We start from the raw sequence: 11,505 nt of genomic DNA on the forward strand, positions 1-11,505 counted from the left end.
ATCACAGTGGAGAAGGCTTCGGTTCTACCCTCTACCACAGTGGAGAAGGCTTCGGTTCTACCCTCTACCACAGTGGAGAAGGCTTCGGTTCTACCCTCTACCACAGTGGAGAAGGCTTCGGTTCTACCCTCTACCACAGTGGAGAAGGCTTCGGTTCTACCCTCTACCACAGTGGAGAAGGCTTCGGTTCTACCCTCTACCACAGTGGAGAAGGCTTCGGTTCTACCCTCTACCACAGTGGAGAAGGCTTCGGTTCTACCCTCTACCACAGTGGAGAAGGCTTCGGTTCTACCCTCTACCACAGTGGAGAAGGCTTCGGTTCTACCCTCTACCACAGTGGAGAAGGCTTCGGTTCTACGCTCTACCACAGTGGAGAAGGCTTCGGTTCTACCCTCTACCACAGTGGAGAAGGCTTCGGTTCTACCCTCTACCACAGTGGAGAAGGCTTCGGTTCTACCCTCTACCACAGTGGAGAAGGCTTCGGTTCTACCCTCTACCACAGTGGAGAAGGCTTCGGTTCTACCCTCTATCACAGTGGAGAAGGCTTCGGTTCTACCCTCTACCACAGTGGAGAAGGCTTCGGTTCTACCCTCTACCACAGTGGAGAAGGCTTCGGTTCTACCCTCTATCACATTGGAGAAGGCTTCGGTTCTACCCTCTATCACAGTGGAGAAGGCTTCGGTTCTACCCTCTATCACAGTGGAGAAGGCTTCGGTTCTACCCTCTATCACAGTGGAGAAGGCTTGAGGTTCTCTCAGAGGGAGGTCAAGCTGGCCACGGCAGACTGACCAAGTCCAATAACATTCTGTGAAGCATGTGGACGTCTAAACTATCCTACTGTTTAAAAAACATGTCTGTATTAATTTGAGAAATCGAGTAGAGCTGAATGAATTTCACTTCTAAAAAATGAAAACGTGTGATCAATCAGAAGTACACAGACACTGCAGATGAGGTCATCAATGTGTTTTTACTGGTTAACAAAGCTGCCAACAGTGAGGGGGTTAGAGTGATTTAGAGAGCTGGTTAAAAAAGGGGCTGAGGGCTCTAAGTGGCCAGACACTGAAGAACAGCTCTCTCTCCACTCTCTCTCCTCTGACCCCAGTACAGACCTCTTCACTGCTGATCACATCTACATTGTACTGGTCCCCATCTGTCATGTTAGAGGATGTGTGTGTGTGTGTGTGTGTAAGTGTGTGTGTTGTATGTGAGCTTGTGCATGTGTGTGTGTGTGTGTGTGAGTATGTGTGTGTGTTGTGTGTGTGAGTATGTGTTGTGTGTGTGTATGTGTTGTGTGTGTGGTGTGCTTATGTGTGTGTGAGGGGTTGGGGAAGGCTGTGAAACAGGTGTCCTGTTCCAGGCTGAGATATAGTTCCCAGGGGTGAATCTCCACAGTGACGAACACAACCGGGTCTCCGCGACGACAGCACACTCCACTAGGTTTGTCAAGAGGGTAATTATAGTCTCCCAAAATATTTGTGTTGTGAAGATGAGTCTCTCCGATCCTTCAGATGAAGACACTGCCCTGCTGCGTGTGTGTGTCTGCGTGTGGACGTCTTTGAGTGTGTGTGAGTGCGTGTGTCAGTGTGTGTATGGACGTCGTTGAGTGTGTGTGTGTGTGTGTGATCATGGAGACAGAAAGACAGGGGATGAAGGAGATAGAGACGGAGTTCCTTCTTTTACAACAGAAAGCAGAGACAATAGCATTGTTTACCCCCTACTCCAGGCCCAGAAGGTGACTCGGAGGGCAAATCTGAAGATCACCCTCCAGATCACCCTCCAGATCACCCTCCAGCCTGTTCCTGCTGGAGTGGTGTGGTGGATGTATGAGTGTGTGTGAGCGTGACGGAGTGTGTGTGTGTGAGCGTGACGGAGTGTGTATGTGTGAGCGTGACGGAGTGTGTGTGTGTGAGCGTGACGGAGTGTGTGTGTGTGACGGAGTGTGTGTGTGTGAGCGTGACGGAGTGTGTGTGTGAGCATGCGTTTGTGGCGCGTCAGCTGTGATTAACACAGGGGTGGTAATAAAGTAGTCCGCCCCCTCGTTAGGTATGACGAGACTGGTGTGTGTGTGTGTGCGTGTGTGTGTGCGGGGCGAGGGAGGGGCTCCGGCGAGAGTGAAGGAATGTCTCGCCCCCTCTACGTCTCGTCCATGTGACGCTAATTGCAGCCGGGCGACGGCAGGCTGGGCTCTCCCCTCTCTCTCCCCTCTCTCTTCCCTCTCTCTCCCCTCTCTCTCCCCTCTCTCTCCCCTCTCTCTTCCCTCTCTCTCCCCTCTCTCTCCCCTCTCTCTTCCCTCTCTTTTCCCTCTCTCTCCACTCTCTCTCCCCTCTCTCTCCCATGGCTGATGGTGTTCCTCATTGTCGTTCTGGTCTCCTTTGTCTCTGCTGCCTCTGACCATTGTTGTCTCAATGGTGGCCCGTTAAGGATCGGAGATCCCAAGTCATTAGCCCCTTTATCCCATTGTCATGCAGCACCAAGGATACTGTATGGCAATCGCTGTCATTCACCAGACGCAGGACTTTGTGTTTTGGCGATAATGGGGAGGTTTGACCGGTGGGGCTGGTCGATAGAGGTGGGATGTCTAGGAAACGTTCTGGAGGGGGTTTTATTTCATCTTATTTAGTGCTTATCTTGTTATTACTTTTATCTGACACGATGGGAGGTGTTTTCGTGCGTGACAGGAACACTTCCCAGTCTTTCCCATGCAACTCTTCATGCAACTCTTGTCTTCCCTGTTCACACACCTCGGCATAAGACATGTAAAGTCTAAAGAAAAAGTCATAGTGCTTGTGTGACAATCGTCATGGAAGCAGACACACCAAGAGGGGGATTAAACGCTGCCTGCGTATCGTCCTCAAGTTATCACACGTGTTGTGTTTCCACACCACGCAGAAAGCAGTAACAGATGGAGACATCTTTCAGTCCATCCACTCTGAATATCTCAACTCTGTGAATAATCGATGATTGTCCTAGATCATCTTTTGGACGACAATGCCCCTCACAGTAAGACACAGCATCAACTCCAGCAAACGTGATGTTCCTTTGTCCAAGCAAGCCTGGTCACGCATGTGCAATCAGCGCAAAGCACCGTTCGGCCTGGTTAGGGTCCGGTACGAGTGGACGCTCTCTTTCTCTCTTAAAACAAGCATCTGGAGTCCCCGGTCGCGTCTCAATGCGGGCGTGAATATATTCATTCTCATGCTGTTGTTGAAATCTCTGGGTGTAAAGCCGTTGTAGCCCGACGCCCCCCCTGTGTGACCCCCGAGGATCACAGAACAGGTTGTCGAAACATTTGTAACATTTGGCGAAGGCAAATCACGGGCTGCCGCTTGAAAAGGAGTTGAGACTGTGGAGAAAAATCCCCTGAGCCCCTCAAACACACCCTCGCACCCCTATCCCCTCCCACCCCCTTCCCCTCTCTCTCTCTCTCTCTCTCTCTCTCTCTCTCTCTCTCACACACACACACACACACACACACACGCCTCGCCCCCAGCACCACAACCCTCACAACCTCTAGCAAATCCCCTTTATCTTTTACCAGCCAGATGGGGCCACTGGAATAATGGCCAAAGCCCAATGAGTTCCATTCAATTTGTCCTGCGGTCTAAAGGAGCTTGTAAGCTTTCCATTTGCAGTTGTGTTATAGTAGCCATGGGAGGCTCCGTGGTGTTAGGACTTAATTACCTCCTAATAGCTGTTGTAGGGATAAAGCCCCCGCTACAGCCATCATCCCTCCATCCATCCCTCTGTCCGCTAAGAGAAAAGAGAGAAATCTATTTCTCCTGCTAGCACCCCTGGCTAATCTGAGCGTGAATGCCCTACCATAGGGAGGAGTGATATGGCTCCATGCAAACTGGTTGTCTGGGGATGACTGACATTTTTTTGTATCTAGTATTGACAGACACACTGGTTTACGTACACCAAACCACAGAAGCGCACACAAACACAAGAATGCACGCTCGTGCATCCACACACCACACACACACACTCTCGCTGCTCCGTAGATTTGTACAAAAGGAACATTTTGGTTCATTTCGTTCCAAGTTTTGCGAGAGAAAAGACCAAGGAGACGTTATTCATGTTTTTCAGTTCATTTGGACACCGCTGGTCAGCTCCCCACACAGAAAGAGAAAGTTCTCTTGCTTTCTTCCATCCTCTTCTCTCCTCTTTTCTCTTGTTTTGTTCTCTTTCTTTCTTATTTTGAAGGCAGATTAGCAGGATTAAGTATGGCTCACATATGCTCCTCCTCACTATTGGTATTCACCACTGCACAGGGCCTACTGCCACCCAGACTGAGAGAGAGATGGAGATGAGAGAGACAGCCAGGCAGACAGACAGATAGATAGAGACAGGCAGACAGACAGATAGAGAGAGATGAGAGACAGACAGGCAGACGGAAAGACAGAGAGAGAGATGAGAGAGAGACAGGCAAACAGACAGACAGACAGATAGAGACAGGCAGACAGACAGACAGACAGACAGATGGACAGACAGACAGACAGAGACACACAGGCAGACAGACAGACAGACAGACAGACAGATAGAGACAGACAGACAGACAGACAGAGAGACAGAGAGAGAGACACAGACACACAGGCAGACAGACAGACAGACAGACAGACAGACAGACAGATAGATAGAGACAGACAGACAGAGATGAGAGGTAGATGGAGAGAGAGATGCATGTGATAGAATTTAGCGTGAAAAGAAGAAGAGGAGGGTGAAACAGGAAACAGGAAACAGGAAACAGAAAGAGAGCTGTTTTTTTTTAAAGATTGGTGAGCAGAGGGCAGAGAACAGAGAAGGAAGGATCATTTCCAGCACTGTCCCTAACACCATCACGCACATTGATATGATAATCATAGAGACGCGACCACAGCTGATCTCTCCCTCGTGGTCTCTCACCTGTCCCTCCAACCGTCTCCCACCCGGCTCTCTCTCTCCGTGGGAGACGCGTGTTTACCTTGGAACACAGGACAGGATTAGAAGATGAATAACTAAGCGGGGAGAGATGCTGAGGGGCTTGTAAGCACCGTGTCTTCTCAGCGGCCTCCTGCCGCTGTCATTAGCATTGGAAAGTTACGCCACACACTCACACATGCATACACACACACATGCACACACACACACATGCACACACACACACTCACAGATGGCCCCCGGGTATGCCTAAACCCCTCACACGAGCGGGCTCACACACACACACATGCATACACAAAGACACACACATACATGCACACACACTCAAACACACATGCATGCATACACACACACATGCACACACACATACAGAGAGACAGGCGGGTGGGCGGGCAGGCGGTCGGGCACACACACACACACATGCACACACACGCACACACATGAATGCATACACACACACATGCACACACACACACATACAGAGAGACAGGCGGGCGGGCACACACACACTCTTTCATTCTCTCTCACACCCTCTCTCTCTCTTACACACACACACACACACACACACACACACAGACACACACACAGACACACACACACACACACACAGACACACACACACACACACAGACACACACACACACACACAGACACACACACACACACACGCGAGCGGGCAGATTTACACTCTTTTTCTCTCTCTCACACACACAAACATGAGAACACACACAAACATAGGAACACACACACACTTTCCCACATGCGTGATCATGCACATACAGTACAGTACTTCAAGCACATCAAGTACCTCTTCAGCCGTCCCTAAAAAACACTAACACCACACATTATGATCAGCAGAGACTGTAGGCATCCCGAATGAGAAATGTTTCCTCAAGATTTGACGAGTACAAACAAACTCGCGGTTTGAACTTGAAGTTGGCCTTCTGATTCAGAAAGCCACAAAGCTTCACTCCCCTTTCACCTGACTGTTCTGTCAAGTGGGGAGAAACATGACCTCACACAATGGGAACAGACGAGCCAACAGGGGAAATTAGGAGAATGACAGTGAATTAGACTTCACCATCTATGGTCCTCACTTGACGCCCATGGACAATTTACCTAAAGGTGGCAAAAGCTTTCCAATCAGGTTCTTGGCTTGAGAGACTACCTCCACACTCTGGGGTCGAGTGAAAGTGGGATAAATGCAGGCCTAACCACCTGTTAGCATGTTAAGCACTTGTTAGTATGTTGATGTTTCTTGCATTATGTTCTTCTTCATTAGGCTAAACTGTGAAATTGAAATGTGTTCTGGCTTTGACCAGGGAGAATGTGTGGCACTGTATCAGTGTATGTGCCTGTGATGGTAGGATGATGTAGCCTGTAGTCTCCTTAGCCGCAAGCTAAATGCAGGAGAATGTTTTGTGGGCATGTACCCCCTGCTGCTGGTTAGCAGTTGATGCAAATTATATTATATATTATGATTCACCACACATCACCAGTGTTGGTTGATATGTCTCTGATGAAGTGGAAAAAGTTGTTTAATATTTATCGGTTGTTGGTTGGAGAGCTATCGTAGCTCAAAACTTAGTGAGGCAGTTGTGGATGGTTTGAGGGAGGTTTATAGTTGTCTGCCTCACTTAATTACTCCCTGCATGGTTGTCAGTCAGTGGACCCATCCTATCTCTAATAACATGCTATATGATGAATGTGAATTCCTGCCTGAATGACATTTCCAATAATGACATATGAGGGGGGGGGGAAAACACAGACAATTGCCCAACAATTCCTTTGTAGTCCCTACTGCGATCCTTAAACTAGACGTCCACGGCATTTATTACCATTTGCTACACTAACAAGTGAGATTATGGGAATGTCTAATGAAGCTACCGCTGGCGAAGCACTGAAACACCCCTATTTAAAATGCCACTTCTCACAAACCCGGCAGTTTATCCGCCCTCATTAGCATAATCTTATTTAGCTCGAGTAAACACGCAAACAGAAGGGATAGACGAGAATGAGAAAACAACTAAACAAGACAATAAGAGACAGCAAAAGTATGCTAACGACCTTGATGTTGTGACATATTCCGTCTAGCTTTCTGTCGAGGAGACAGATGCGGAGGGATTTATTGCGAAAGGTTGTGAGAACACCTCGAGCGCTTGGGTACATGTTAGCGCCAAGACATCTGCGTGACGCAGGTGCAGTGATTTTTACATGACATGTCCCAAAGCATCATGCTACTCCGTAGTGTCTAATGGTTAAAAAGACACGTGAGATTTAATTTAGCTGTCTGTGGCAGCCATACGGATAAACTGAGATCTTAAGTTAAATAAAAGTGAACTTTATCAAAAAAGTTGGCACTCTCACTATTTTTTTTTATTAGGCTATGTTTTATTTTTCCTTCATGTACTTCCAATAAACCAGAGCTCAATATAGCCTACAGGCATAGTCCCTTAACATATTGCATTACCATATGCATAATTTCCATTAATAGCTTAATAAACATAATACATAATACATATTAATAAACATTTATCCCTAATACAATTCCAATATCTGTGTTATTTGTAGACTATTTGTAAATATAATATACATTATAAACTACTTTAGCCCATACATTTTCAACGGCGAGAATAAGCATAGCCTAGTTTTCTATTTTATCCAATATTGTTAGGCCTATTTTTGTCCCTTTTAGCCTAAATCCAATGCTGCCAAAGACTAATTTGAGTAATTTCTGACTGGTTCCTTGTCATTTTTTTCGGACAATGATCTTGTCAAGTTCAGTTAAATCAGAGCGCGAGTCACTTTGTTTTGGTCCTTCTGTCATTGACTGACCGCCAACACTGGGCCGCGCGGCTGCTGTGATTCCATATTGGCCTAATTGAAATGTTACAGATCATAACCGTTAAAAACAATTTTGCACGCTTCGTTTATTAACGTTGAAACGCACTTCAACGGCTTGAGTCTTGGCTCACGTGGTCAGCTGTTGTACGCCGGAGGGGTCGTCGGGTTAAAACAATAAGCGCCGTCTTAACTCAAACTGTAAGCAGGGCGTCAAGTGGGCGCGGATGGTGCTCGCCCTGCACGTCAACTGAAGAGACACCGAAGACGTACTGCATCAGTATCCGATTTATTTTTCAGACTTTGTTCTTTTATAGCCTATTGCCTAAAATAATTTTTAAAAATCATGTATTGATTTGCCTATACTTTTTATCAATTGAAAATGAAGAGCCTATTGCCAATTGTGTTGTTCTATTTCAAATGTATCAGTAGGCCTATTCTACCGTCAAGTCATTCCACAATTGCTCTGAAAAAAAGGGTTGCCACGTTTAGCAGATAATAATTAATGCAATAGATATGTAGTATTAATTAATACTAAAACATAATATTGTTCTTTGCTTTCTTATTAATTACACTGGTTTAAATAAATAACCATTTATGACCAAATACATCGAAAAATTCAATTGTATAAGCTCGTATCATGCAGCCCAATTCGCCTATCTAATAATTAAGGCAAATTAATGATTAATTATCTTTTCTTTTCAGTTGGCTATAAACAGCCATGCGTTAACGTTGCGTAAACTACAATGTTTATTCCTTGCAACATATGCGGAGTTTCTCTAATTTGTGAAGCTAAGGTTTCTTTGTAATGACATCAGATTTGATTGCACGAACTCATGGTTGCCTCCTCCCCTCAAACCTCACGCAAGAATCCTATTGGTCCAAGATTTGAGACTTGGAAAATCAACTGCAACTTGCCCCCGTATCGTAGAGCTCGCTATAAAAAGCTGTCATCATACCCGTGCGTGCCAAATGGGCTGTCGTTATTTGGAGTAACAAGTGGACTCAGCATTGACACTTTCTCTTCTTTGCTCAACAACTTTGGGTGAGTTTTGTGCTGTCCTTGTTATAAATGAATGCAACTTTTTCATACTTGTTTCTGAAATATTGATAGTGTTATTTTTAAAGTCTAGTTGATTTTGAGTTGAAAACAATTTACGTTTAATAACCATATATTTGACTGACATTACTTGTTAAGACTACATTGCCATCATACATTGTACAATTAAGTTAAAATTGTATATCAAATGTACTGTATTATTTGGCTTTTAGCCTAATGTTGGCTAACCAAGCCTTTAGGCAAACCCACAAACTAAGTTGTGTTTCATTTTTCTTTTAGACTTAATTGCTGTGATGAATCTGAGGATCATGGACTCTGACAGCCGCGTGTCAAGCAGACCCTCTTCACCCGAAGTGGACGATATTTTCCTTTCGGCGATGAAGAAGTCGGGCTTCTCTGGCACCGTGTCGTCAACGCAGAGCGACTCGCCGCCGGAGATACCGGCAGACCTGCGCAGCCTCTCCAGCAACGACGATGACGATCTCTCCCTGAAGATGCTGTCAAAGAAGGACCGTAAACTTCTCTCGGAGGACGAGCTGCAGGGGATGCGCCTGAAGATCAACAGCCGCGAGAGGAAGAGGATGCACGACTTGAACATCGCGATGGACGGGCTCCGGGAGGTCATGCCGTACGCACACGGACCCTCGGTGCGTAAACTCTCCAAAATCGCCACCCTCCTTCTGGCAAGAAATTATATCCTGATGCTGAGCAACTCCCTCGAGGAGATGAAACGACTCGTGAGCGAGATCTACGGCAGCGGTCACCACAGCGGTTTCCATCCATCTGCCTGCGGGACCATGGCGCACACGGGGCCGTTGCCCGGCCACCCGGTGGTTTCTCACGCCTCCCACCCGGTGCACCACCCTCTCCTCCCTCCGGCAGTCTCCTCCGCCTCACTCTCTGCGCCCGGTATGTCCGTGACCTCGGTCAGACCTCACCACGGACTTTTGAAGGCGCCCCCCGGTGCAGGCCCCCTGGGCAGCAGCTTCCAGCACTGGGGTATCGGTACCGGGATGCCCTGTCCGTGCAGCATGTGCCAAGTGCCTCCGCCACACGTGCCCGGTATGAGCACCGTCAGCATGTCACGGCTGACGAGTGACTCTAAGTGACTTGAACTTTTACCTGAAAACAAGGGAGCGAAAAGGGAAACGAACATTTGGTCTCCTGTGGGGTTGTTGTAGAGGTTGTGTGTATTTCTATCCATGTCAACACTTTTTTATTTTTTATTTATCAGACTGTTGCCTGAATTACGTTGTGTTGGAGCCAACTTAAATGCATCAGCTCTATGCGCCACTAACATAGCTGTGTTTATAATAGTGTCACTCTAACAGATGTTTCCATCACACATCTCCGTCTTAAACTAAGCACCGCACATTTACTTCATTGGGATGTACATCTCCCATACGCATATGTTATTATTCTTGATGAATAAGTCTAACATTTAGAAATACATCGAGCTCACTCAGTCAGTCAGTATACTCAGAGAGACACGGCTCTCTCACAAGAACCATGTTTATTCAAACACCAAGCATCAATATTAATAATGTAGACTGTAAATATGTAGATTGAGAACCCTCTTTATATAGTACGAGATATTTTATATTAGACCCTTGTTAATGTTTGGGTTGACCCTTTCATTTGCTTGTCTGTCACCAGCCGACCCCCCCTGCACCTGCTTCTTGTATCATGTCTTTCTCAGTGTTTTAGTTTAACATGCTACTGCCAAGCCGACACGGCTACTATCTTGTGTAGTCTGTTCTTCTTAACATTTTTTGTTGCCAAGCATGCCATCCACTGCCCGACGCAAAGAATGATCACCTCTTTATTTTTTTATAAAAAGTGCTAAATGATATTTATTTACTTATTTTCGATGGGATTTCAAATGAATCGCTGATGATTATGTTGGAGTTTTAAATGTGAAATAAAACATGTTTAATTGAATGAACTTTTTTATCGGTTTTATTTAACAATGTGCCGTGCGTCACAGCGTTCCAAATGTTTGCAATTCTGTGAGTGAAAGTCTTACACTACAAGTAGCCTAGTCATATTTAGATTAATAACCAGCTAGTTAGTATAAAATCCGTGATATTCACGTATTTAAAATCCGTGATATTCACGTATTTAAAATCCGTGATATTCACGTATTTTATATGCAATTTATTATTTTAAAATGGCAATAATCGACAGCAGAGACACACGTTCCTAATCAATTTTGACTTTTAACTCATTTAGGAATCATATTTCATTCATAGGCCTATTGACAACACATCGTTTTGGTTCTATTGATTATTGCATATTTTAATTGAGTTATTTGTACTATTTAAAGATTGTCCTTGGCTTGGTTAATTTATGGTGTTTAACAACATGACATTGGAGAATTGGACCCAGTATCCAAGATTGCCTATTCTATTGTCAAGAACGAAATATAAAATAGATTCACTGACTTAAAACCTATTTTTTATATGAACTTTGATCATACAATCCGTTATGTCGAAAGATCCAAACAGATTTCTGATGTGAGGTTTCATCAATAAGTTAACACCAATAAAACATATAAACACAGCCTAAATAAACCCTGTGGTATTATAAAACATTCGTTTGGCATCATTTTAATTGAACAAAGGCATTGCTGTCATATAGGGACAAATAAATACAAAAAATGCTAATTATTGTCGAATCCAGCCTTT

The 11,505-nt window shown here is 45.4% G+C and overlaps 1 protein-coding gene across 1 annotated transcript; it reads left to right on the plus strand.

Moving 5' to 3' along the window:
• Window positions 1–7,450: 7,450 nt before the first annotated feature.
• On the plus strand, window positions 7,451–10,759 carry olig2 (oligodendrocyte lineage transcription factor 2). Its single transcript, XM_062455195.1, has 2 exons — window positions 7,451–8,803; window positions 9,098–10,759. The coding sequence occupies exon 2, from the start codon at window positions 9,112–9,114 to the stop codon at window positions 9,925–9,927; it is 816 nt and encodes a 271-aa protein (XP_062311179.1). The 5' UTR covers window positions 7,451–8,803; window positions 9,098–9,111; the 3' UTR covers window positions 9,928–10,759.
• The last annotated feature ends 746 nt before the right edge of the window (window positions 10,760–11,505 follow it).

This window comes from Osmerus eperlanus, unplaced genomic scaffold (genome assembly GCF_963692335.1).
Source record: "Osmerus eperlanus unplaced genomic scaffold, fOsmEpe2.1 SCAFFOLD_317, whole genome shotgun sequence".
Lineage (NCBI taxonomy): Eukaryota > Metazoa > Chordata > Actinopteri > Osmeriformes > Osmeridae > Osmerus > Osmerus eperlanus.